The sequence below is a fragment of the Gobius niger genome, assembly GCF_951799975.1.
Source record: "Gobius niger genome assembly, chromosome: 17".
Classification (NCBI taxonomy): domain Eukaryota; kingdom Metazoa; phylum Chordata; class Actinopteri; order Gobiiformes; family Gobiidae; genus Gobius; species Gobius niger.
The window spans coordinates 12,321,879-12,349,485 of record NC_136868.1 but is presented as its reverse complement, the minus strand read 5'-3'; the positions used below and the strand labels follow the sequence as shown (position 1 = coordinate 12,349,485).

The window sequence follows — 27,607 nt, the reverse complement described above, 5'->3', positions numbered from 1 at the left end:
TTTAAATGTGCACCGAGGAGAGGGGAGCAGATTGATTTCTAATGTTGTTTTTTTTGCACCTCTCTGTCTCTTCTGCGTCGCTCACAGTAATAAGCCGGAGCGGCTAGAGGAATATTGATTTGCTGCTGTGTTTTGGTCACGCTCTTTTCCTTTTTTTTTGCTCACATGTGTAGTATAGGCTCATTCTGTGAAGCCATCGGAGCAATCTGCTGCACTGGGAGCAGTCCATCGTTACCGGAGAGGGGTGAGGAGCTTTGAGGCACTATTATCTCCCCTCTGGTGTTTTTTTTTTCTTTTTTTTACCCATCCCACTTTCTCTCAATGCACAGTATGTTTATAAAACCAGGAGAGGTGAAAGCGAAGGTTGTGCGCGCATCTCTCTCATTAAATATGTGTGTGAGGGCGTAGTAACCAATCAGAGCGGCAGCAGGTACCTCCCCCCAGCTCTGGCTCTTGCCTTTGTTTGGTCTGCTCCATCGCAACCCCCCCTCCTCCGCTCTGTGCTGCAGTATAAGTCACACGCTGCACTGTTTTCCCTGACACACACTCGGACGCGCACACACCGACAGCACGGGCGGACAGGCGGGCAGACATGTCCACACACGAGCGCAAATCCTCTTACAACCCCACAGTGCCCAGAGCAGATTAAAGGGCTGCAACATCTCAAATTGTGGTCCAAATGTGCCACCTTTGCACGGCTCCCGCCACTCTGTCTTTCCCTCCAGCACTTTTGCCTCCTCCACTTCCTCCGCGGGACTCTGCACCTTGCTTTGGCTTTTTTTTTTCTTCTTCTTCTTCTTTTTTTTCCTCCTGCTCCTCCTACTACTTCTAGTGCCGCCGATGCTACTTAAGGCTCCTCTGTCTTCAGCAACCTCTGGCAACCGTCCCGTTCTCCTCTGCGGCTGAGATGACCGGGCAGCCAGCCTGAGGCGAGAGAAGGGGGTGGGGGGGGGGAAAGAGAAGAAGTGTCTAGCGAAGCTCAAGAAGCGCAGCAAAGGCTAATAGGGTGTTTAGCAAGGGGCTGTTTAGCGACACTCAGAGCGGGGTGAGACTGACAGCATAAGAAATAGCGGAGGGTCAGCGCGGCCAGGTTGGGAGAATTGGCGGTGGAGGGGGGGAGGAGGAGGGGGAGGAGGGCTGGAGAAAGATCCCGACGCAGGAAAAGGTGATTTAGAAGATACAAAAAAAAAAGAAACAATAACAAGATTTCAAAGTGGCCATGAAGGCTCTCTTGCTGCTGGTCCTGCCTTGGCTCAGCCCGGCCAACTACACAGACAATTTGGGCAACCTGCACATCCTCTACTCAGAACTGTGAGTACAAACAGTGAACGCATTATTCGTCCCCGACCATCATCACCCCATCTACTTCATCTCCATCCCTCCATCCAAGTCACGCTTTCTTTTATTCTGACTACTGCATAAGTTACTTTCTCGATGTCGTAATCGCCGTGCGGGACCGTGCTGTTCCGGTGTCCGGGATGGTTGCAGCACTGCAGCATCTCCCCGTTGCCCCCCTCGTGTGTGTGTGTGTGCAATAGAGTCTGTTACTACCATTATTGATCCCGGCAAAAGCATTCGTCAAAGTCATGGGCTTTTAAATACAGTGTAGTTTGGCTGAGCGCAGGACGGTTGTGACCACATTGTGTTTGTTTATATGCACTGACTTTAGCTCTGCATTAAATATTCATAGTCAGCTACTCCACTCTGAGCTCACGGGCTGGATTTGCATCGGTACATAGTAAAATAGCTGATAGCAAAAACTTTTCTGTAACATTTTTACAACCTTTCATAGGTTGATGCACGAGACGGGAAATGTAGGATTTCTGCAAACGTGTTGTCTTTGTGTGACAATGTAAGCGCATCAACACAGGCTGCTTTCGAGTGGCTGAATGGTGTTTGATTCATTCAGGAAAAACCTAGTGAAGCAGACAGAATCTAGATGCAAATACAAAAATGCCGTGGTGCTCGGTCGTTTCCACTAGATGAGAATTACCAAAAGTTGTCAAGTGAAATTAGCGTCAGTAAACATTGTGTTAGATTTCCAAAATGCCAGATTTCCAAAAGTTGAAACTTGCAAATAGCTGTGCAAGCGCCTGTGTGCTGTATTCCTTGCAGATTTGTCCTTGACTTATCTTCTGGGCAGCTTTGCAGAGCTCCTACTGGCCCCTTTTGTCTTGCAGATGATGCCTGTTATATTGTTACAAAACTGGGGACTCGTCCGGGACACCACAGCTCAACACGGAGCCTGGGCTCTGTGCGGCTAAACCCACGCTGGCACTCCTGTTTCCAGTGTGGGACAGGAACGTCAGTGAATGCACAGTATAATGATGCAGTGCAAATCCTTTTAATTCATTGAGTACCATTTTTTTGCACAGAGGAGGATGGGAGCGCTGGGTTCAAAAGGAGACGAGCAGAGGACATAGGAGAGATGAGAGGAGACAGGAGGCTACAAGGTCACTTCTCATGCCTGCTGTCCATCTGTCTGTCCATACGGTAGCCCTAGTGGTGGCACCAGGCATGCCCGGTATATGGGTCATTTTATTGCAAGCCTGTTCGGATTCGAATGCATCTGCGGTCGAGATTTATGGACAGTGAAGTTGTGATGATGGCGGCATGACAGAGGGAGAAAGCAAGAGCAGATGCTGTGTTTTTCAGCCTGGATAGAGAGCAGTGGCACGCCATTCGTCTTTATCCAAACCGTTGACAGCAGCAGCCTCCAGACGGCCATTCTTCATGCTCTTACCCATTTGTCCCTTTTCCTTTAGCCTCTCTGGTGTCTTTCAATTTGGCCAATCATTGAGGGGAGTTTAGACAGTGGTTAGGTCTGTCGGATGCAAACATGTCCGAGTTGACTGAGCCCAGATGGAATCAACAGTGTAAGGATTGCTTTACATTGTTATACTGCCATCTTCCTCTTTCGGCGCGAGCCAAAGCAAACAACAGTGGCATGTGCAGAGGAGAGCGGAGCGTGTAGCAGCTTCAAGCATGTCAGAGAAATCCTTTTGCCTGTAAAAAATGCCTCTATGCAGGTATGAAACAAGGCATGGAGCAATTTGGGAACAAGTGCCATTTTAAAGATTAAGATACAAATTCACTACTGTCCAATATGCAGATGTCGAATAATGGCAACAACAGAAGACATTTGGTTGAACAGCTCTAAGGGTATATTCTTCCTATACAATAATAGTGAAATTATCTTAGCAGTTACAGACTGTTGCGTAAGTAGTGCCTTAAGCTAAGTAGCCTGTTTTGTTTTGCTCTGTTCTTTGCTCTATGTAAAAGCCAATTTTCCATTATTGTGTTCTAATATACCCAGTTTGTCCAAAAGACAGGCATCACCAAATTGTAGTAGACCTATGGCTGAGCTAAATCGTGCATGTAAACATCCTGACAGATGCAAATGGACTTTGCCTTTAGTCCCTCCCCCAGCCCACATGGTCCCCCCCTGATAAGGACAGAGCACTGCCTTAGAGTTAATGATTCATGTTGGTTTGGGGCCGAGCTGCCATGTCTTAAACAGCCTGATTAGTCGAGCTTCCGTCCTTCAGGGCTCATCTCGGAGGTGTTTGATCAGACAGAGGTGCTGCACACTCCCAGAGCACCGGACGTCTTCAGCATGGACGCACCCTAACAGGATTATCTGCCCAGCCACTACACTCGCGCCCATCGCTTCATTTGTTTATGTCTGGGTCAAGAGCAGCACTGACTTTATGTCTTTACCCTGGACACTTACAGAGAAAGTCAGACGGCGCTGATTAGACTTTTTGCTTGGATTAAATTTTAATCCTTGCTCTGCTGCTGCATTTATCTTTTTGTATCTCGCGCTGCCGGGACAGAGGGCAGGGGCATAAAACATCAAGCTACTTCCCCGACCTCCTGCGCGGCGCACTAAAAACAGATAACATTTAATCATCTTAATTATTTCTTTTGCGTGGGATTTCAAGTGTGAAGCACATTAAGCAAATCCATCATGGGAGTATTTATATGCATGAGGAACAAGTGTACAACCGTGTGTTTCTGCTTACACAGTCAAAGTATGGAATGGAAACAAGGGCCAGGGGAGAATCATACAGAAGAGTTACACAAAAGCGGGAAGCCTCTGTGTGTCATTTAAGGTGTTTTGTTTTTGTTGACAGCGTGCGAAAGTTGCCTCGGGGTTCAGATGTATTTGAGTTTTTCCTCGCATTTTTGCATTCACCATTGAAAGGCTTCCAGCGTGCATTTTCTCCTTCAATGTGTGAAAGTTGGCAATCCAAAGCTCAGCCGGCCATTTCTTCTTGTCTTGTTGCAAAGGGACCCACCAAAACACACAGCGGGCATACAATTGAAACATCGACAGCGGATGAATTATGTGTGGACGTGAACAAACATTAGCTGTGGGTTAAAGGGTTTACTTTTGTCAAGGCACACTTCAAATCTACGACGAGACCGAATAAGATACGCTGCTCCGTGTCCAAAACTTGCAACCTGCTTGGGGCTCACTAAAACATCACCATCAAGATGTCTAAAAATACCGCCTCAAAAGTGCCCTCCGTGGATGTTTAGCAGGTTACATATATTCTCCTGAAAGCGGTCCAGTTTTTTGCTGAGCTGCTGAATCATTTAAATCCATTGTCCTAGTTCCACAGCACTGAAGATGCCAGTGTTGAGAAAATAACTGCTGCCGCTTGTTGGCTCACAGTGTGTCTGATGTTTGGGCTCTTTGACCACAAGTAAATATTCAGCAGGATATTTGTCATGACGGGATCAATTCACATGAAACAAAAAACTGACACAAAGTTGAATGTCTTCTCTGTCAGTGTGTGTTCAGTCACGGAGACACGATTGTTGTCAGTTAAAGTAATAGATAGAGTACATAAATGACCACCTGCAGTTTGATGTATTTATTTTGTTTCTAAAGTCCCTCCCTTTGCTGATCTAAGACACCAATCAGAATCCCTGGTGCTATAACTCTGACCAATGAATCGAGCTTCCCTGTGAACTGGCCTGTTCTGTTCCTGGTCCTATCAGGAGGGGAGAGCGAGGGAGCTGTGATTGTTTACTTTTGAAATGTCTCTCTTTCTCTTCTTGTTTTGCAATCTCACCGACTATCACTTTAAAATGACTGTATAGCTCTATTTTAAAGCATTTAACTATGTTGTGATGTTGTTTCCTTGTCATAAACAAACCTGGAGCAGTTCTACGCTCAAAGAGAGTTCTTTACAGCACCCTGTTTTTGCTAGCATGCCTTAAGCAGAAAATGAAAGCTGTGTGTGCTCGTTAAGTATTAATAAGGTATTAATAACCTAAGCATTAATTATATGCTTGTAAAGTATTAGCACAATATACTCTGCTAAAGGGGCTAGATTAAAGTTGGCCATTTTATACTCACTACTGCCACCTCAGGTCTTACGTGTAACTGCACCTTCCACATTAAGCTCGTGCTTGATGGCACCTTTTTGAGTGACAGTGCAGGATTTTAGAGGCAATTGTGGTGAACAGGTCTGGGCTCATTCTACACATTAGGACATTGCTGGAACATGTAGGGGGAGGAAAATACTTAGTTTTAACATTTTTAAACTATAATCCCTTTAACATACCCTTAACCCTTAACCTAACCCTGACCTTAACCCTAAAATGATTACTAATGCTTATTAATACTTAATAAGCACACCTTAATCTGAAGCGATACCAAATAATATGTTATTCCCACTACTGTCTGCATAGGGCACTCCAAACCAATATGAAGTCCTGACCATCCCAGTTTCTCACGCCTCACAGTCTTTTCTTCAAATTTTAAAACATAAAATACCAATGCTGAGGCTCCCAAAATAATGTTTTAAGCCACAATTATGCTTGAGATGTTCATTTTAAGCCACACGATTAATATGGAATGTTTGTGGACTCAATCCCCAACTAAAAATGATCGGAGCAATCATCAGTGATCTTTCCCGCACAGTTGCATTGGCCCCTCTCCTTCATCTGAAATGTCCATCCGATTCTTCAATGTGAACCCAGTCTATGTTTCCCGTGTATTTGTGGATAATCTGTGAGTGCAGTTGTATGAGAGGAGTGTGCGGGCGGAGCCGACGGCCCACATAGCCTCGCGCTGTGGAGCTAATCTCTCACGTGAGCGCTGCCTGCTGACTGCCAGCCAGGACTGAGGGTTGGCCGGTTGTAGAGCCACGACACATGGACGCAGGGAAACCAGGACACTGCCAAGGGCTATTGTGGCACAGGGAGGGAAAATATAGGCTAAAAGGCAACGAGCGAGTGGCGATGTGGGACAGCGGCCTAGTGGGGATTCTCCTTGATCACGTACATGTAGCACAGAGGAGATTACAGCTGTCAGTGCTTTTTTTTTTGAGGAAAAAATACGCACATAGTCATTTACTGCGGAGCTGGAGATGAGCTATGTTTAGAAGTGGGCACATTAGTCCAGAGCAAGCTCAGCGAGGGCGGGTATTACTATTATCTTCCACTGAGATGGGTGTGGCAAAACTCTTCATTTTATATACAAATTGTGTGGTTTGACAAACTGCAGCATTATCGACCTTTGTGCTCAAGCAAATTGAATGAGCTCCATATTCCTTATGTTCTTCAAAGCACACGACAAAATTATAGCAATTAAATCGGCGCAATTGAAAAGCAGAGAGGATTTAATCAGGTCCAGTGTTTCCGCGTGTTGACAGAGCCAGCGTGATATTCCCTTCTACAGCGCAACCAGACACCAGCTCGTAGCAGTGGCAGAGGTCCTCCCCACCTCATCATGGGGTCAGGCCACGAGCGATCACTGCGTGTATCGATCGTGTGAAAATCATGAGTCAGTTTGGCCTGTTTCGGAGTGACAGACTGTGCAACGCTGCTCGTATTCACGGCGATGCGCTCGACCCGCCAAACCGGCCGGGCAACTACTCACAAAGAAAAGTCCTGACACAAAGCTCCCTGTGGTTTATGGAGTTACTTTTGGTTTCTGCATAAGATCCACACTGGCTCGAGAGGGAGAAGTCACACCCAGCAGTGCGGCAGCAGCGATGTCAACTTAACTCACTGAACTTAATCCATTCTTAGAAACGAGATTAGCCAAATTTTCTTCCCACAACTAATAATGGCCCTGGTCGTAGCGGCCGCGGCGTTGCCCCCTCCGTGAGGCAGATGGGATTACGTCGCACAGCGGGCGAATCCAATCACCATGCAGCGCATCCTCTGATTAACACTCGTCTACTTCATCATTAACAGGATTACTCGGTCTAACCCTGCCTCTCTCTTTATGTATCTCTCAATTACATAAACTGCATACTTCTGCACAATCAGACTTGCCACTACGTGTGCCTGGAATCTGACCACAGCGTCTGCATGAGAAAACAATAACTCATATACTAATCCAATCAAATAGTACTGTTCAGTTTAAGGTCGTATCTATTTTTTTATAGTTATGTATGTGAAGACATATGTGAAGCAAATCAACTTTTGAAATGTGGCTTTGACTATGGCAAAGTTCAAAGAGGCCGTGTCAAGACAATCCTTAGACAAATGGTGCTGACTGATCACTTCTCGCTGTACCTGAGGAGGTCATTGGCAAGCATTTCACTCATGAGCTATTTTACTGGATATTAAAGCATTTATCCAATACAAGTCAGTGATTTTGTTTGAAGACTAAAATGAAAGCATTATATAACTTCCTTGGTTTAATTATATTTTCTAGTTAAAGCACTAACAAAAGAACACACAAAAATAGCGCTAATGAGGTTTTGTGCAGAGTGCAGTTTGTTAAGCAAATTAATTGTGCTCAGAACTAGATCACAGCTCATATAGATGGAGCGCAGTTTTATGCTATAATAAACCTCTTGTGCTAAACTCTGTGCAGTATGTGTGAATGACGTGTATGGAGCCATGCACGTCACGTGACCTACTGGGTGTTAAAAGCCGCAGGAAACCCTCCAGCACTTAGTGCTGTGTCTTTCTCTTTGACTCCGTACAGCTCATATGTGTCACTTGTCACGCAAAGGAAATGTAAGAGGTTTTTCTTTTTGCTACTGAGTGAAAATGTAAAAGTGAAAAAGTGCCTTCCATTAAGATTAGCGAGGCAGTTCGTTTTCAGCCATTGCAAATGAGTCATTCCTTGGGTCACAATGAGGTCATGCCGTTGTAGCCATGTCTGCAAAATGAAAACGGAAATAAAATACATTTAAAAAAAATAATATTGAAACCTGTGCAGCAATGTTTGTGTCTGTCCACAACAGGAAAAGACAGAGACCTGAGTTTAATCACATATTTTATGGCATTTTTGAGCTTTAATCCTTCAAGACAGATGGAAGTAATTGTTTTATGTGAAAAAAAAAGGATGAAATCTCAAAACATGAACACAATACATACAACACTGTGGGAGGGTCCATCTGTCCTCCATCTCCTCTGGAAGATGCGTGGTTAGTAGATTTACAAAAGCCCTCTGAGCATTTAAATACAACCAAATTAAATGAACGTGACATGTTACATGAGAAAGAAAAACGTTAACCCTTGGCTGAAATAAACAGAAAACATGAATGAAATAAACCGACAGCTGTCTATGTCTTGTGGCTTAGGCCGTGACCTGATGCTCCCTCCCCAGGTGGCACTTTTTCCCATGTGCAGAATGTAGCCCAACACACTTGCTCGGGGCAGGGAGGGAGCGGGAGTATTTTGGTGAGGCAGGATAATCCACTCACCCCTAAAGAGGATTGGAGAATCTCACTGACTCTGATGAGCTGTGAGCTGGTGTTTATTTCACATCACAAGAAGCACGCTGCAGTGTCACAGCCAGGGCGGCTCCACACACGGTCACTGGGGGACGAGTGGCATTAGGGGAGTAATTGTTACCACGCTGGGCCTGTCTGGTCTTAATGTCGGCATGATAAGAAAAAACGAATACACAGTCATCTCTGGAATCATATTTTGTAATGGGCCATGAGAGTATGTGTGTTATTATATTTTTAAAAATATGTGTTAAAAATGGCGACATGGAATGAAATAGGCAAAGGATCTTGGTGCACTCCAGGATCATATCAGCAGGTGAATAATGTTAGGATGTGACAGGAAGATTTAAATCTCAGTGAAGTGTGAACCATAGGAAGAAGCAGTGCACAGTTATCTCTTGTTGGCAACATAAAGGTACTAAGTGCACGAGAATTGTGATAGGATCAAAATCATGATATAGAGCGTATAGGGTGAAGGATGTTAATGTGATGATATAGGGGCTGGAAACAAACGCTATAGGATTTCATGGCAGCAGGAAGTCATTAGCAAAGTTAGGTTGCTCAGCTGTATAGACATCCCATAACATTATGCACAAAGCTTAGATGAAAGAGACAGTATGCATGAACGTACGTCCCCTCTCCATATTTGTGGCACCTCTGCTTGTGTGCACACTTAATTGCCTCTCTCGTCTCAGCTCCAGCAGCTCTTAAGACCACCCCAGACACAGACAAGGGCTTTCTGTCATGCCTCCCTGCCTTCCACTGTGCTCACCGCCTCTCGCTTCAAAAGTAACATTAAAACCACAATGATATGCTTTATAGATGGCTACAACTTTTTAATTAATGGCAGACAAAGCCCTAAAGAAGGCAGGCACCAAACAATAGCTGCGTGTCTCCCTGCTCCCGAAAGGCTTTTGATGTTGAGGCACTTATCAAAATCGGCTGCTCTTACTCCCCGCGGTGCTGCCTTTTAACGTTGCTATCTGCGTTTTTTTAATTCGCAAGATGTATTTTCAAAGCGGCCAAATCCTCTGTAGCCTGTACGTACATATTCCACGTGAGACACTGCAGGTAAACAGGGGAGAAAAAAGAAAGAAATGTTTGCTGTTGAAAAGAACAAAAACAACATAAACATATTAAGGATAAGACTGGGAACTGGGAGGTGCTAATTTATGTGGAGATGTTGTCAAAATGTCAGAAGAAAGGCCTTTGAAGGCGCAAGTTCCCATGAAAATCTGTAAAGAAACATTGTGAAATAATAGTAAACTTATGATTAGACATATCTTTGTTTCCAGGTAAGTGAAAAACGGTCCAAAACCTGCAATAAAAACTGACTTTTGCCTGCCGCGTCTCCCATTAAAAGTAGTGTGCATTCATAAAACTCAAGATTTGGGTGGTCGTCTGGCCTGTTTTATGTAAAGTGAATAGAGGTGTATTCAATATTCTTTGCCCATCTGAACCCAGTGACTGTGGTCTGCCATTTTCCAATAACCGGGGAGAGACAGGAATGTTGTCAGGAGTGTTCGGTTCCAAAGAGCCCGCTTGAAGTGGTCGGAGCTACGAACTGTACTTGCCAATGTGTGAGAGAGAGAGAGCGGGGAGAAGATACGAGACTACACCTGCATGTATGGCTAGAGTGCTGAATAATGTTATTCATTGGAGGAGTGCATAGTAGCGCAAAAATGGAGGCAAATAACTCAGCCATGACAGACACAAAATATTCACTTACTTGGGTTTGTGCTTAAAAGAGAAAGCAAAAGCAAGCAGCAAACGCAAAGGTCAAGTTGAGGCAAATCTAGAAGCTGTGGAAACAATGTTGGCCTATGCAGCACTGTGGATGCATAGTAATTCCCTTGCAGTGGTCAAAAGGTGTTGATATTTTGAACAGTAGTAAATGTACAGTGTAGCTGTAGGAAGTTCTTATTTAATAGACTACCTTTGGTGAATTGGGAATCAAAATCGTCCTGGTAATTCACAGTGAGTGTACGTCAATGTGGTTATTCGTCTCTTGTTGTCCCTCAAAGGGTCCTATTTGGAGATAAGATTTTAAAAAAAAAACTGTGGCCAAGAATAGCCACGCAAAAATACATCACGAAACGATAATAATAGGGTGACATTTGCTTTCACCGGGCATCACAGGTAACACGTGGTTATGGAGCAGATAAACCTCCAGACCCCCGCATGACAGAGAGACTCGCAGCTATTGACATGTACTTCACCTGCGCAGCTGCGAACATAAAAATATCCCACATGGGCTCCTTACAGCGCCTATAAAAAAGATATTATTGTGCAATAACTTCACAGCGGTCGTTTCAGGACAGTGACAAACAAAAAGCTGAGGTTACTGCGGCTTGTCAGGAAAACGTCGAGATTGTGTCGCTTACAGTTATAGACCCTTTCATTCACGGAGCTGTGTTCGAGTTGTTCTTTCTCCTCTTGTTTTTTTCTTTTCTTTTTGAGGGTTTTGGAGGGGTCATACAATCGCTTTAGGCAGTTATACTGAATGGATGAAGCTCCGGCCTGGCACACGTAAAGGTTAAGTTGAACTTTATTGAAGTGAAATTCATCCCATGCACTTGAACCTTCCTTTAAAGCAGCTGGAGCAACATGTCAGGAGCATGGAGCAACTCCCAGGGATTTGTCTCCAGCCCTCGAAGTAGCTTTGATTCAAGACAACCTTTAGAAAATGACTAAGTTGACGAGGGGAACTGCATGAAACCCACCCAGAAAGGCTCCACACTAAAAGGCTTCAGGAATTGAGCCCAGCAAGCCACCATATTGCCTTTTGACTCTACATTGTTCGTCAGTTCCATCCCAATGCTTTTTGATGATTTATGCTAATTCCCCATTGGAGAATTCCTCGCTGTCTGGCTTATACAGCGATTAAAGCTGATGCACCCATATTGTTTACAAACATGACGCGTACGGCAGATTGTGTTGTTCCGCGTCTTACCCTTTAACACTGATAGCGGGTGACACTTCCTCCACTGCAGCACTGCCCTTTCCCATTGCGCCTGATTGAAATATTACTCCATCCAGCCACTTCACTTAGTTAAGTGGCGTGTTGCTGCGTGGACAGGCTTCGCAGCGTTCAATTTACCCACCGGATGAACACTTTCGCCCCACTGTATGAGTGAGACGGGACGGGCATGACACGACGACGCAGCGCTGTATTGTGTTACAAACTGCGCCCGCAGATCGATTGAGACATCACTTTTGAGGATAACAGTGAGCCCGACTAGTGCCCACAAGTAAGATATACAGCCCGCTTCAAGTTGAAATGATTTTCAGCTCAGAAACGCGAGCGCGCGACCCACTCAGACAGCTCTGTTATTGAGACAAAATGCCTGTTCGAGTGATGTGAGCCCATGAGGCGGCACGCTCGCTTCTCCCGACTCCCTAATACCGGCCCCGTATGTCCGGACTGTTTCATTGAGACTGCCATATATTAGAGATTCATAACCTCGCCACAGCTTAAAGGGAGGAGGGAGCAGGTTTGTTTCGAGTCTGGGTTGGATCCATCTCATTTAGACCCAGTTAAAGCCTCAATGGCAGAACATTCAAAACAATGGAACTGTGGTGAAACTCAAAGCACAAACAAGCGGGCCAAATCAGCTCGACGCCGATAATGTGACTTTGATGAAGATGTCCCCAGGCTCGCTGCAAAGTGACGGGAGAGGCGTGCCCACTCACAGTGAAGAAGCCTGTTTTTTAGGTAGCTAGAATAAAAGGCGCTGTACACCCAGGCTCTGTAAATGCAGTGGTTTGTGTGCGATTATGAAGCTTTCTTTTCCTTTTTCTCTTCGATTGTGAGCTTACAGGCTTGTTTTTGTTCGCATTACTGTGACAGTGGCCCCGAAAAGTGAACCTAAAGTAACTCATTTAAACTTTCAGCCGCTGTTTCATAGTTGAAAAGTAGGGCCTTTTGTGCTTGTGTATCATTCTATTTACTGTGTGAAATGTTGCGCATTGTGGTTTTATTGTTTGCGCTGATGACGGTTCCACAGAGAGACAAGCCTGAACAATCTCCATGGCATTCAGATGAAGGTGGAAAATCCGCAGACAATATGTTACTCACACGAGCTCTTTTATTGGCCACAGTTGGACCTTCTAATGTTTTGTTCACTTCACAAATCTATCAGAACGAAGCCTATTCTTTGTGGTATTGTCGCCGCCGACAGACAGAAGACATCTGGAACTTAGAAGTTTTATTTGTTGTGGAGAAAAAGCTACATTGAGAGTCTGCAGTTGTCATCCACTCAAATGCCATGTCAGTAACTCACGCTGACTTTCTCATGAATGTGTTTCTCCCCTTTGTATTCTATCAGCTGTCACGGATGCTAACAGTCAGCGCCGCTGTGAAGGCCTGTGTTGAGTGTGATTACCGATGCTGTCACATAGAGCACAGACGCACAGGGAGGACTGAGGAGAGGAGATACAACATCAGGGTGAATATATTTAGGCTTTATACAGGGAGGGGGCACACCATGTCTTCTGGTAGCTTCGCTGGTCAATTGTCTAGATCTGTCTTTCTCTTACTGTGATACTGATGGTACTCGCAGGCCTATTCTTTTAAACAATTGTATTAAGGTTTTTCTCAAGTTTGGTTCTTTTTTTTTTTCCAATTTATCATGCTTTAATCCTATTGCACCCGTGTTTAGCCCCAGTTATGACCCAGAATAGTCCTGTTATACGATTCAATACATCATTAGATCCCTGAGGGGGGCATTTTTTTGTTCTTTCAGTGGAGAAATACAGCACACACAACCTTCCAGTCGACCATGCGGTAAACATAGACCAAGTTAAGTGGTACTTTTTTCGATGGTACTTGCTGTAATGGGTTTGAGAACCTTTGGTCTAGGTTTTTGTGAGGAATGGAGTGTACATCTTCATAGTACATTACATTTCTTGAAGAAGTGCCAACTTGGCAGCTCTGAATGACCTCAATAACTCGTCTAGCATTCGGAAAATGCTAATTACTGCATACCATTCATTTCAGAGGGACATTTCAAAAAGGACCCAATCATTTGTGTTTTCTTTATGTGTCGCCGTAATTTGTTGTGAATCAAAGCTCGAGGGCTGTTTGTTGTTTTATAGGCAAAAGCTCACGCTATTTGGTGAAACGACAAACACCCAAGGCCTAGTTTTTGTGAAATAAAAAAGCAAGTTTGAATCATGGTGGTACCTTTCGAATGGTTTAGTAGCAGCTATGCACAGCTACTGAAGTGGTACATTTCTCTAAAGCAGAGTGTGGATAGTGCTTGTGATAGGTGTGCCACTGTAATAGATGGTGAAAATAACAGCTTGAATCCGAGTGTCTGAGAGATGCTTTTAAGCGTTTACGTCTGTGGATCCTGGAGGAGGAGAGGGAGCTGTCAGGGCCTCATTCAAAGAAACCAAGACCGAAATTATAACTGCTGAGAAAAAATGTTTTGACAACTTGTCAATGAGACTAGCTTTATTTAGAGTCTTTGGTGCAGACTTGGATTTACTTTTGTTATTAAGAAAATCTAATAGAGGTTGCTGTGGTTCATTTGGTGCTATGTTCATGGAAGTGTGGTGTTAAGCTCATTTGAAAGCCAAGACCTTCTACTTTCTAAAAAGCAAGCAACAGGTTGGCATCTAATCTTAGCAATACATGTAATGGCTTTTTGCCCTGTTCGTGTTGCAGGTGTAAAGGCGCGTCGCACTATGGCCTCTCGGCGGACAGAAAGCGCCGCTCTCAGGAGGGCGACTGCACGGACAGCACATCGGAGCTCACCATCGCCACATTGCCAAACGATGGCCCTGCAGCGGCTGTGGCCCTCCTGTCAGACGAGCCTGGCCTGGTCAACCCCGCCTTCGACCCCAGCATGGAGGACAACAGCCAGTCGGGCAGCACCACCAGCCTGGCCGCGCGCTCCAGCTCCAAGAAGAGTGAGTGTGAGTGAGCGGGTGTCTGCGTGTTGTGGTGCTGCAGTCAGTCCCGTGTGTCTGTGCTGTGTTTGTCGGATCTGTGAGTTAAATGTACTACGCATATTCAGAATGCTTCGTTTCTTGTCGTTAAACCTAACAGTATGGTAAAATGTCGTTGTGAAGTACTGGAATTTGTCAGAGGTTTGTTTTATCATGCAAATTAGGTGTTGTATTACAAGCAGCAACACACATCATTCACAAGGTTCACAATCCATTTTGTAGAATAAACAAGAAACAAATGTCTGTCATTTGTGTGACAACTGCCCAAAAATCTCACAAATAGAAGTTGAAATGTGAAATATCCAGTTCATACATCAACAAATATTGTAACAAATGACACATCTAAACACAAAGAGTAATTCTAAGATCAACATACTGAAAAAGCAATACAGCACAGAGCTTTCTTGTGACATACACTGAACTCAAACACAGTTTCACCATTCTGAGACATATTTACACTGACAAAGCATTTGTACAGCCCCGGATACAGTCATTGTTGCCCCTAATAATCCCTGATAGGAATCCTATCAGCCAATTAGCTGGTCTGCCTTGTTTTTCGACCAATCTATAAAGGCTCTGTGAAGCCGAAGGGAAACGGCGGAGGAAAGTCACCGAGAGGGCAGCGCATTATGCAGTCAAGGAGAACAGGAGGAGAGGCAGGTTAAATATAGCCCAATGCAAGTGTGTATTAATGCCCAGTGACACTTTAAGTTGCCGTATTCTCACCTGTAAAACTAATAAGCATGTGAGTGTCTCCCGAAAACAGACCCATTTAATATTCAGTCCCTCACCAAGCATTCACAAAGCAGGCGGGCAGCTCAAAACACTATCTGAACAGTTAGTGCTTGCATAATGAATTGGTTTGCGATCAGGTGGTATGCTCTAAGTGCGTTCAGAACACCGCCTTTCCCGTGTAACCATCTTATTTCAACGTCTATGCAGCGTCAGTCTTTTCTCAACGTAATTGTCAGGTCCTTACTCAAGCAATAAACTAGTGTTCACTGCAGTCTTTCAACTTCAATCTTGTTTTTTACATGACGCTGTGACTGTGCTGTTTTGCACGGCCTCACAACACAGTGCAGTGGTGGAGAGGACACTAAATGACGTTGCTGCAGCCTTTTAAATCTATTTGCGGAGCTCCACAAACCAGGTTCTCTACGACCAGCGCAGCTCTTGCTGAACAAGCTGTCAGCTGCAGCAGTGGCTGGAGCTCTTAAAGAATAATGTTGCTGTCAGGAGGCTTTGCGGAGCGATGAGGGAGGGGGCAGTGCAGAGGAGTTTGCCCCAGAGCAGAGCAGCGAGCCGGGCCTGCCGCCGCTGCTCCTCTGCTGCCTCCTGGTCCTGGAGCTGTCGGCCTTTGGCTAAGAAAAGACTCCAGAGCAAATCTCAGAGGAGGGACCAAGAACTTTTTGACGTAGAGTCCACCGTGCGTTACATCACACGCATTTACGTAACACGGCCACTATGCACAAGACTCTTTATTAATTGAAAGGGCACTAGGTGCAAGTCACTCATGATGCACTTTGGAAGTAAAACAGGCTTCACTTGCAGCAAACGGAACATGGTTTGAGTGAAGACAGTTGAGCTTCGCAACATGGTCCAAAATGGATCCAACATTGTGAATCTATTGAAAAAATGGCATAAGGATGTACTGTATATGATACTGTAGTAAATTGTTGCTGTGGGATATTTGTGTTTTCTAGATTATCTAAAAGTGAAAAGAACTGACTAAAAATTTGTAATTCATCTCAATCTTTAATAAACTGTAAAACAATAATTCAATAGAAAAAAATGTATGTATAATATACATTCATTTGATACATACAACATACATACATTTGACACTCCTTATGTCAAATGTGCAAATACGCAGGGAAAGTCTATTGTTTATTGGCAAGGAGAAAAACAGTTCCAGCTGTGAAAACTCCAGCGATGAGGTCCATTCAAACATGTCCGGGCATGTTGAGTCTCGGCTCATATAAAGTTTTCCTCTTGCCTCTGTTTCTCCAGTCAGAAACTTTGACCGTTCATCGGTGAGGAGCCGCTCCTTCAGGAGACTAAACCGAGCCTTCAGCGTCCTGAGGAGAACCAAGAGCGGCACCGCAGTCAGCAATGAGACCTCAGAGGAGCGGGACAACACCAGGAACTCCAGCGTGCCACAAGAAGGTGAGGACCACACACTATGGCTTTAACATGACACGTTTATCTCTCTCAAGGATATACTGCACGCTTGCAAAGTCGTCAGTTTTGTGAGGGCGGCGACACATTCTCAACCCTGTCCAGATGACGACTTTGGAAACTACGATCGCAAGGATGGAATACACTTCATAGAACAGTAAAATGCAATGTGTTGACGAATGCACGAAGGAACGAAACCTGCATTGAGGAAAAATGTAATTCCCATGATGTAATACCAATAGTTTATGGACTATTTAAGCTCTATGCATTGAAGAATGAGCAATAATCCTGAAGAAGCCCACGTACCGCCAAAAGTACCAGTACCACAATTTGTACCACATTCAGCAACATCCTTGGCATCAAAATCCAGTCACATCCTGCCTCAAATCCAACCTTTAATAATCTCTGCCTTTCACTACCCCGCACACGCTCATGTTTACACACAGCATCTTCTTCTTCTGGGATGTCACTGGAAGATCACAGTGCAAGAGAAGCATATGTTCCATTCATAATTTAGCAGTATGTTACATAAGGCCATTGGTGCGTCAGAGAAGATACATCAGTGGGAGAAGGTTAGCCCGTTGCGGTGAGTAGCAGAGGTCACCCACACCCTCTCTCTCCTATTCCCTCCATCCTCCTTTAATCTAGCATCTTCTCCACGTCCTGATAGAGCGCTCCCCTGAGAGGCTTTGCACGTGGTGATCCATAAGAGCGGAGAAACAGTGGAGGATGCTCTGTGTGGCGGAAGCATATGAGAGAAATCAAAACGGCCCTGAGTGCCGAGGCAAGGAGGAGAGTGTGTGGATATTGCGTAAGAGCGAGGGGATGACGAACGATCCGGGGACAGGATCATTCTCCCAGGCCATCAATGAGCAGCGGAATGGATTAAAAATTCATCGGCGAGCCACTGGAGAGACAATGAGACACAAGTGAGGAGAGAGTAAGGCAGTAGGGGGGGGAAGCGTGCGGCGGAAAGACACCAAAGCACCAAAGCAAAGGGAATCAACAAAGGTGAAGGTCCCAGAGGATACTCCCCGGAGGATTGATGGGAGGGGAAGAGCGTGGTTGAAGGAAGGGTTACATAACAGCCGCGGGTCCGTGATGTGTGAGGGGGGGGGGTGTCTGTGCGCGCTCCAACCCTTAGAGCAATGTGTGGCGATAAAGGCACAATATTGTCTTTGGAATGAAGAAAGTGCAGCGCGAGGGGAACCAGCCACTCCAGAGAGAGTACAGGCACACAGAGGAACAGGCGGTGGGGGGAAAAAAGGAAACGGCTTTTCATAGAGAGAAAATGAAATCAATCCAAGGGAATGTCTCCTCTCTCAGACAGTGGGCCATGCAAAAATATTCTCCACCCATTTTATCTTGACCCGGCAGGTGTCGTTTAGCGGCTAAGCGGACATAAATATGGCTTGGGTGATTGAATCCCACCATAATTGTGTTGGAAATTTGTTGAAAATTTATGATTCAAGAATTGCACCACATTGTGGAAAGAGAAATATTGGATTTTGTTCAACTGTCACTGGATTTGAGGCGAGAGCTTCAAAAATCTGTTTGGAATATGAGACTGGAAAAACAAACTATCATCCAAATTCACATGAAACCATTTTAGATTAGGAAAGTAGTTGATAGAATGAAAAGTGGCTGGTTGCTGCAAATTATTTATGTACCCACCCAAATAATCACCCTGTGGAAATGCAAAATAGTGATTTTTCCCATGCATATTAAATGCAGATGTAAGTGACAAAGCCTGCAAACATGAGTGAATGCCCCCACGCTCTTGTACGAGTTTGTTTGAGTAACCTGAGGGAGCACCGGCAGCTGCTGATGTCTTCTCTCTGTGGATCTGTGCCTCTGTCCCATTTCCTTCTCAGTCTTGAGCTCTTGATCTATTTGGCTGTGTCTGTTTCAGTCAAACTTAAAACTAAACTCAGCTCTTATATTGTCCTCAGTGCTGGCCCTGCCTCAGCTCCATCACCTGATCCCGGATGGGGAGGTCACCAGTATTAAGATTACCAGAGTGGAGCCCTCTGAACCCCTGGCCATCAGCATTGTTGGGGGCAACGAGACCCCTTTGGTGCGCATCCTCATCCAAGATATCTACAGAGAAGGCGTAATCGCGCGGGATGGACGCCTGCTGCCGGGGGACATGATCCTCAAGGTACAACAGCGATGACTGGACAAATCATTATAGAACTAGTCTGCCAAACTAAAGATTACAGTGATCAATGATAGTGAAAGAGATAGATGAGTGAATAAAACATGAAAAATGTCTTCCTTCCATTGTGTCCAAATATGCCAGAATTATTCATCCAAAAATCACGCTATTAAACAGCAGATGTTTCCTGTTCTCCTTAGAGTCCACTTCAGTGTCTGAGCCCTGACAGCTTTAGCACTTGAGGAATGACACAAACTGTCAAAAAGGGCTGCAGTGAACAAAGTCACAAAGCATAATATTTAGTTTCCCAAAAAATGAATATGAACTGATCTGGTGGATGGTAATACCAAAAATATAGTTGAACTATAAAAGCTTGACAGAACAGAAAGTAACCTGTAACTCTCTCCCTATAAGACAAACCCCTTTGCCATCTCCACAGCAGCGTCTGTCAAATAAAAGGTTTGCTTTATTACTTTAACCTTCTAAATCTCCTCTAGCATTTTTTTCAGGCTTTTAATTCCTTTAGTGTATCATCTTTTGTAATTTTACTATTGTATACTTTGATAAATGCAAGCCTGTTTGCAAAACAAAACACACTTAAAACATGCAGTGCCGAGCGATGCAAGTGTGCATGTGCCAAAGTGTACTGACATACTTTCTTTCTTGTCTTCCAGGTGAATGGCATTGACATTAGTAACGTGCCTCACAGCTATGCTGTGGCCATCCTCAAACAGCCTTGCCAGCTGCTGCGGCTCACAGTGCTTCGGGAGCAGAGGCACCGGTACCGGTCTCACAGCCACTCGCACCCTCACGACCTGTCAGTTCCCGGGGCACAGGGCCTGCCCCAGTACCCCCTGAGGGATGACAGCATCCATGTGGTGCTCAACAAGAGCACTCCAGATGAGCAGCTGGGCATCAAACTGGTGCGCCGGCCCGAGATGCACGGAGTTTACATCTTCCACCTGCTGGAGGGGGGCTTGGCTGCGCGGGACGGACAGCTGTGTGTGGGGGACAGGGTCCTGGCTATAAACGGACATGACTTGCGCTACGGGGCACCGGAACATGCTGCGCTGCTCATTCAGGTCAGACTGAAGCTTCAAAATATGTGCTGTAGATTCATTTCTGTGCAAAGATGAAAATAAATGGGTGCTAGTCATGTAATCGGCAAAAAGCCTGCCCGATGCAATCTCAACCTAACATTTTAGACATGATCAGCCTCGTATAAATCCTGATGATAATCAGCACTACTGTAAACAAGTACAGTCTGCAGTGTCTAATATAGATGTTATTGTAGAGGCCACGGCTCATATTTGTCCACATGTTTTTACTGAGCTTAAATAACTGTTGCATTCTTAGCAGGGGTCCCTGTGGTATTAAAGATAATTGTGGTGATTTAAACTAATTGTGTTGTTGTGTCTGCGCTGGCTGCAGTTAATAGTATTTAATAGTGGTTTGCCCTGATAGCCTCGGACATGTGGCAGCCTCGGGGTCCCGCCTGATGCAGTCGATGGTGTGGTTGTGGTTAATGTTTAATTGCTGTGATTTGGGAGTGGGCTCAGGAGGGTCCCTGGGACTCTAGTTCCTGCTTAAGAGTCTGGCTGGCTCTCCAGCGTCTCCACGGAGCCAGCGTGCCCTCTTACAGCGGCCACTTGCTGTCACCGATTAAGAACTGGCAGCACAGAAATGAAATTAGTCCAATTATGACAATAATGGGCTGTAGCGACTAATTCAGGAGTCAGCTCCATGCTAATGTAGGGGAGGTCTCTGAAGAATTAAGCAGAGCAATGCAGCCAGCAGTCTGTGAGTTTGAGTGGCAGTTCAGTGGATACTGAGCCAGAGGAGAGTTACAAAACATATCAGTGTGGCTGGGTTGTTATTGTGTTAGAGAGAGATGGGCTCTGGAAATTTTAAGAAACAAATTACCCCATCAAAAGTGGATTGTGAAATGGATTTAAAAAGACTTGGCAAAGATTATTTTTAAATCTTCAAATTTCATTTCTAACTTGCATCATTGACATCTAAAAGGTTTTGTTTTTTCTGGTCTCTACAGAAAGAATTAGTCACATTTCTGCTGAGTCAAGTTGGATTACTGGGAACTGGGGGGAAAAAAACAACTAATTTACAATAGTTGGGTTTTCAATTACACTATTTTCAAAGATTTCACATCCATTTAACTTCATAAAATGCGTGTGTATAATAATTGACAATGATTGTAAATGTGCCCTGTCCTGTTTTAGGCAAGCGAAGAGGGTGTCCACTTCATTGTATCCCGTCAGATCTGCCTCCCGACCCCAGACATCTTACAAGAGGCTCCTTGGGCAATGGACGGCCCTCCTCCATATTCCCCTGTGGACATCGAGCAAACACTATTGGTGAGAACACAGCAATGAGAAAAGTTTTTTTTGGCCTTTAGGCTTTATTTCACAAGACTGCTAAATATTTTTTTCCATGGACTTCTTTGAGTTGAGGATGTTTTGCCTTTCTTCTCAGACACAAAACAATTACCAGTTCATTTTTCAATCTTCTCCCAACTGTTAGTGCCCCACAATGTTTAAATTTGTACTGTGAACTGAATCTTGATTTTAATAAAACATAAATAGTGAAATTGATTACAATTTAATACTTTTTAATACAAAATGCAATGAAGTCTTCCAAAATTGAGCAACCCGACCAGAGACCACTGTAGACACAAAAAAGAGCAGCTTTGTTCTTCTGTCTTTGTCTCATCTAGCTGATAAATCGTTCCTTTCAGGTTCAAATGATCCATAGAGCTATTATTCCATCAAAGCTGAGTGTGCCATTGCACCCGCAGCAGCCATTTTTGCTTCCTCTCCACCTAATGATGATGATAGCAGGTGTAGCTATAGCACCCTGCTCAAGCAGAACAACCGCTGTGTCCTATCTCTGTCGGTATGGCCCACCCTAAGAGCCCTGGCCTTCCGTGAGCGCTGGAGAAATGTGTGAAAGCAGCACATTAGCGACGCCGCACGAGGCTACGCAGCCCGTCAACCCCAATGTGTCCATGTGTTATTCATTACGAAGTTACGCCGCTATCTGACTCTCAAATACCCCCCCTGCCATAAAGAAAAGCATTTTCTCCCCTCGCAGCCTTGCACTAAGCTAAATATTGCAACACATCACCACTATGAATAAATCAGTTTCATTATATTTGATACAAGTGAAGAGGCAATCAAGCTGTCTTTATGAGCACCATGCATAATATAGATGACCAGTTATGCTAATGTGATTAATTAGCATACTGTCAGTGCACTCTCCATTATCCTGCACAGCCCGAGTATGGATCCTGCCATTATTACGGAACTTGTCAAAGAGAAAACATTATTAATAATATGTAAATCAGCCTCTCTAGGACGCCCTTGATGTGCCTCTTACGACGAGTACATTGGGGTCATCTATTTGACAGGTTACACCGATTTCGCTGGAACATAATTAGTGAAATAATTATGTTCACTTATGGAAACAGATACAAAATTTCACAAACGAAGAGGTAAACATCCCATAATGGTCACTGTGCAAACATACAGTACTACATGTAATGCAATACATAAGGGTCATGAGTGAGTCCCTGTTCTATCTTTGGAATAAAACATTTTCAGGGTATCAACCTGTCAAACTAAGTAATAATTATATATATATACACTTCAACTGTACATCCACCACGAGAAGACCTATTTGGGAAAAACTCCTCCGTTATTCATGAAATTTCTCTTTGTTATTTGCTTGAAGGACCCCTGTCAGAAGCCAGCGTGCTATGAGAAGACAGTGACTCTGTCTAAAGAGCCGTACGACTCCCTGGGAATGACAGTGGCCGGGGGCATGTCGAGCCGAGGATGGGACCTGCCCATTTACGTCACCAATGTGGACGCTGATGGAGTAGTGGGGCAGGAAGGCTCCATCCGAAAAGGTACAGTAATATAATATATTCGACTAATTACATGTGCTTTTTTTGAGGCCAAAGCTATCTGTACTGATTTCAAGTCCATTTGAGTGACAGTGACTCAGATGGTAGTGGATTGTCCTATAGCCAAGAGGTTGGTAGTTCGAATCCTAGATCATGCACTTGCAGACTGTTGTTATGTCCTTGTCTGTTTTTGAATGCAGTGTGTGAGAGAGTGGTCTGTGGTGATTGGAGGGGCCGATGCCACAGATTGATAGCCTTGCTTCCATCAGTCGACCCTCTGGCAGCCGTGGTTGCAATAGTAGCGTAATGAATGAATGATGACTACAGTGTAGTACTTTGAGGAATTTACTAACACAGGCTTGTAAAGCACATCACAAGTGTACGCCATTATTGGCTATACAATGTTTTGTAATTTTTTTTTTGTTTGAATACATTTGTTTAAATTTATGCAAAATACCATTGCCACATGTAATCACCGGTCACTGTATTGGATTGCATTGTTGTTTTAGGATGGGTGAACGGTAAATAAGATATCTTTATCTTAAAATAATTGACTGACCAAAAAGTTCATCTGGTCCAGTAAATAGAGACTTTAATGTTTTTGTACAGTATTGTTTTCTGCAGCCAAATCTGTACAGTGACATTTTTATGGTGTTTTCCATAGGAACAGTTATTGTGAATGTTATTTGTATTACAGAGCATGTGCCTTGTTTGCGGACAGACAATGGTACAATAGTATTAATATGGTAATGAGTGTGTTGAATAAACAGGCTGAATGATTGATGCATGTTAAATAGTCATGTTTCATTACAGAGCTTATCCATCCAGAAAAGACTGTGTAGTGCTGCTCCGGTTCAACGCCTCACAAATTGGGCTGAACATAGTGAAACGTCAACACAAACAAACATTAGCATTTCGATTGACTATTGTGTCTGAAAGGCGGGTGTCATGTTTATCGCCATTGTTTCCATGTAGCCAGTCACAAATGTGCAAAAGAACAGGCTTTCTTATTGTTGCAAATATATTGTGAGTCAGAGGTTTCTTTCTCTGTCTTAAGATATAATATAATGGCAAATAATTTTATGGGAAAAACTAGTTTTTCAAATAACAGAACAGGGCAGGGTTGTAAACTTGACTAATAGGCTGTGGGTGTGTGAACATGTTGATGATTTGACTGTGAAGAAAATGTTTCAGTATGTTTGGTATCTTTAAAAGTGTGATGATGAAGAGCTTATGGGTGAGAAGGGAAATTACAAAAGTATATATAAAACCAGTGCCAGGTCTTGGCGTGAAATCCATTGAAACTTTTAGCCTGGCATGAGAGTTACCACTCCCACTACTTTCCTGATGCTGTGCTTTTATTCACAGCCAGTTTTCCTTTCGCACAGTTGTGACACGTTCACTCCTGTGTAGTGATGCAGCCATTACTCTCATTTGCATATCCTCTCCGGGCATACGTGTCCTTTGAGCTTCCCTCTACCAACTCAGCACGGTGCCATGTGTTTTCTTTGCACCACTTTCATCACTGGGAGCTTATTAAAACACAGGTGCTGAATATTAACTAGACCCTGTGTCTGGAGAGGTCTTTTGAAAAAAACATTACGGGGGCAGAGGCTTCAGCTTGTCTGTTTTTTGTCCTCTGCCGCAGGTGACATATTGCTAAACGTGAACGGTGTGGACCTGACAGGGGTGACGCGGAGCGAGGCCGTGGCCAACCTCAAGAACACGTCCTCCCCCGTGGTGCTCAAGGTCCTGGAAATGCGCCCCCCGGATGAGAGCCTGCAGGAGTGCGTGTTACCAACCTGCCTCAGCCCTTCACCCACGGACAGCACCAAGAGCCCGCTGCCCAACGACGACTACTCCCCGCAGTGGGTGTCCTGGCTGCAGCTACCCAGGTGCGCACCACTGATACCGCTGTGTGTGTGTGTGTGTGTGTGTGTGTGTGTGTGTACGCCAAAACTTTCTTTGCTCCTCCCTGTCCAGATACTGTGACCTCGGCCAGCTGGGCTCAACTCAAAATTTGTCAGGGCCAGCTGGAGGAAACAGCACAAAAACAACTTTTGGCTTTAAATATTCATAGGCCTTTTGATCCACGCGAATTCATAAAAAGTCTCAAAGCTTTAGTCAGAACATCTCCATAAAATGAATTGTTAGCGCAGCATGACAGCCATAAACAAGTACTGCTTCTGTTTTAAAGCAAAGATAAGAGATGTGAACATTCTCTTCAATGAATTCATTACAAAAGACGATGAACTGAATCCCGGGAGAATTATTATCTAGATCAGTGATGCAGTGCACGTGAAATGCCTCATAATGCGCCATAGGTTTCCCATACCTAATTATACAGCACTGAAGCAAACAGCTAAGAATTGTTAACAAGATATCAAGCTTCTGTTTAGCTAGCATGATGGGTGCATTTTGTAGTTAATGATAACATTTGCTCCATAGTCTGTGCACTTGCTGGGACATATTGCTGACAATGAATAAACCCAAATAAAAGCCGCTTTTTTACTAGGACTGCACAATCTGACTTAAAAAAGTGTGATATGAGATCGCTGTCATAAAAATGTATAATAATAATGGTATTGCAATATGATGCCATTTTAACACGGTACGTTCCATTTAAGTGTGTAGTGTCTGTAGATTGCGAAATGAGCAGGGGAAGACAATCAAGCTCCCTCCCCCTTCCAAAGGGCAAAAAATATAATTACTTATTTTGAAACCATGCAGCAAATTCGGGACAAGGAGGTGCACACCAATATCTTAAATAAATTAATATGTTTTGACAGACTGGCATGGATATATCTATCAAACTCCAGATGTAATTTTCAAAGCAAACCCGCTGTGCTCTCTGCTAAAGTTCAGTCCAAGTCAGAGCATTTTCCGGGCAGCAGCAGCAGCAGCCAGTCTCTTATCTCTGTCGTACCTACACTGATTTGATTCCTCACTGCTGCTTATGTTGTTGTAGATGTGCTGTGTGTGCTGTGTGTGTAAGTGGGAGATAGACTTGAGAGATTAGTGTTTTTAATCTTGCTCTTGGCCCGTACAGGCATCTCTACTGCTGCAAAGACATTGTCCTGCGGCGGAGCACCTCGGGCAGCCTGGGCTTCAGCATCGTCGGGGGTCAAGAGGAGGTCAACTGCAATCAATCCTTTTTCATCCGCTCCATCGTGGAGGGGACGCCGGCTTATAACGACGGCAGGATAAGGTGCACGCCCATTAGATTTTTAACCAAATGTATTACCCACTGAACAACCAAGTATGAAACCGGTCGGGCACTATGTGAAATTCAAATAAAAATGGATTATAGTCACAATTGCATTGGTTTCAACATCCATTTCCATTTAATTATGCTTTCAATAACAGATCATAGCCTCCCCTTTTACTGAATTATAAAGCACTCAGAGTGATATGTTTTTTAACACTCTCTCTCTCTGTCTGTCTCAGGTGTGGGGACATTTTGCTGGAGGTGAATGGGAAGAGTACATGGGGCATGACCCACACGGCGTTGGTGCGTCTTCTAAAGGAGCTACGAGGCAGAATCACCCTCACTATCGTCTCGTGGCCCGGCAGTCTGCTGTAGCCAAACCAATGCTTTCTTCTCAACGGCACTGACCAAGGAATGTGGACCACCTTAAGCTTGCAGAGTGAGAGTGGCTTAGACTAGTGCTGTAGCTAGATGGACAATTTACTCCTGATGGACAAAGTCGTACTTTGCCAGGAGCTTGAGGGAATAAAAAGAGACTGGACCGGATTTTGTCCATGCGCGGATGTTGGGACACTATGGATGCAGTTTTGGACATTGACAGACACAGCGTCCAGAGTGAGAGGGGAGCCGAGACACAACACGTTGCCAATTCCAGTAGTTATGTAGTAGGGTATGCATAAGTCGGACTCACATTGTTTACTGTAAATGTTGGGTGTCTAAAATAAGCACTTGTACTATGTTTCTCTTGTTTGTTGTTGGCCTTGGACTATAGGCTCGATTCTGTTTGTACTGACAGTGGTTGTCATTCTCATCCGTTGACCTGATGACACGTTGCCAAATTAGTAGTCTGTGTTGAGGTATTTTTTTATGTTTGTTTCAGAAGCTATGGCTCAAGTATCAAACCACTGACGAGAAAATAAAACAAAAACAAACAAAAAAACACACAAAAAATAGATATATGTTCATAGCGTGCAAAAAATACTATTTAATAATTAGGTGATATTGTGGAGGCCTTACTATTTTTCTTACTTTTAAGACAAAAACTGACTTGGTTTGTGTTTATCAGTGGATGGTGTGGGCCATTGTGCCGGCCTGTCGATCACATTTCGCCCTGTGTAATATATCCGATGGTTCATTTGGTTCAAAGATCAATAAAGTCATTGGAAAAGAATGTGTGACGAGGTTATGGTGTTTTCTATGAGCACAGTGACGCCCAACTGCTACTATCTGCTATCTACAGAGGTACATTTTATTGTAGCTTACAAACTCTTTGCACATAGTGGAAATGGTCTTTTCATATGTGTCAAAAGGGGAAAAAGAGAGATTCAGTGAATGCAAAATCGCAATAAATAAATTAAATAATGACCAATGACAATGAGCAATGTATTGACGAGATAGTTACAGATATAATCTTTTTGAATGAACTAAATAAAAAAGGATTCATTAGCATCAGTTAATATACCAACACAGTATTT

The 27,607-nt window shown here is 44.2% G+C and overlaps 2 protein-coding genes across 3 annotated transcripts in view; one reads left to right on the top strand and one right to left on the bottom strand.

The window, feature by feature from the left end:
- The window catches only part of pdgfra (platelet-derived growth factor receptor, alpha polypeptide), a 424,693-nt gene that overhangs the window by 170,260 nt on the left and 226,826 nt on the right, over positions 1-27,607 (bottom strand). The window lies entirely within an intron of this gene.
- lnx1 (ligand of numb-protein X 1) lies at positions 534-27,303 on the top strand. Of its 2 annotated transcripts, none has more exons than XM_079574918.1 (10): positions 534-1,311; positions 14,383-14,633; positions 16,677-16,832; positions 18,797-19,005; positions 19,677-20,084; positions 21,240-21,374; positions 22,750-22,927; positions 24,573-24,819; positions 25,974-26,132; positions 26,372-27,303. In XM_079574918.1, the coding sequence occupies exons 1-10, from the start codon at positions 1,220-1,222 to the stop codon at positions 26,505-26,507; spliced, it is 1,971 nt and encodes a 656-aa protein (XP_079431044.1). In that variant the 5' UTR covers positions 534-1,219; the 3' UTR covers positions 26,508-27,303. The 2 variants fall into 2 exon arrangements, with proteins under 2 accessions (XP_079431044.1, XP_079431045.1); XM_079574919.1 differs by having other exon boundaries at positions 1,123-1,311; positions 14,383-14,627.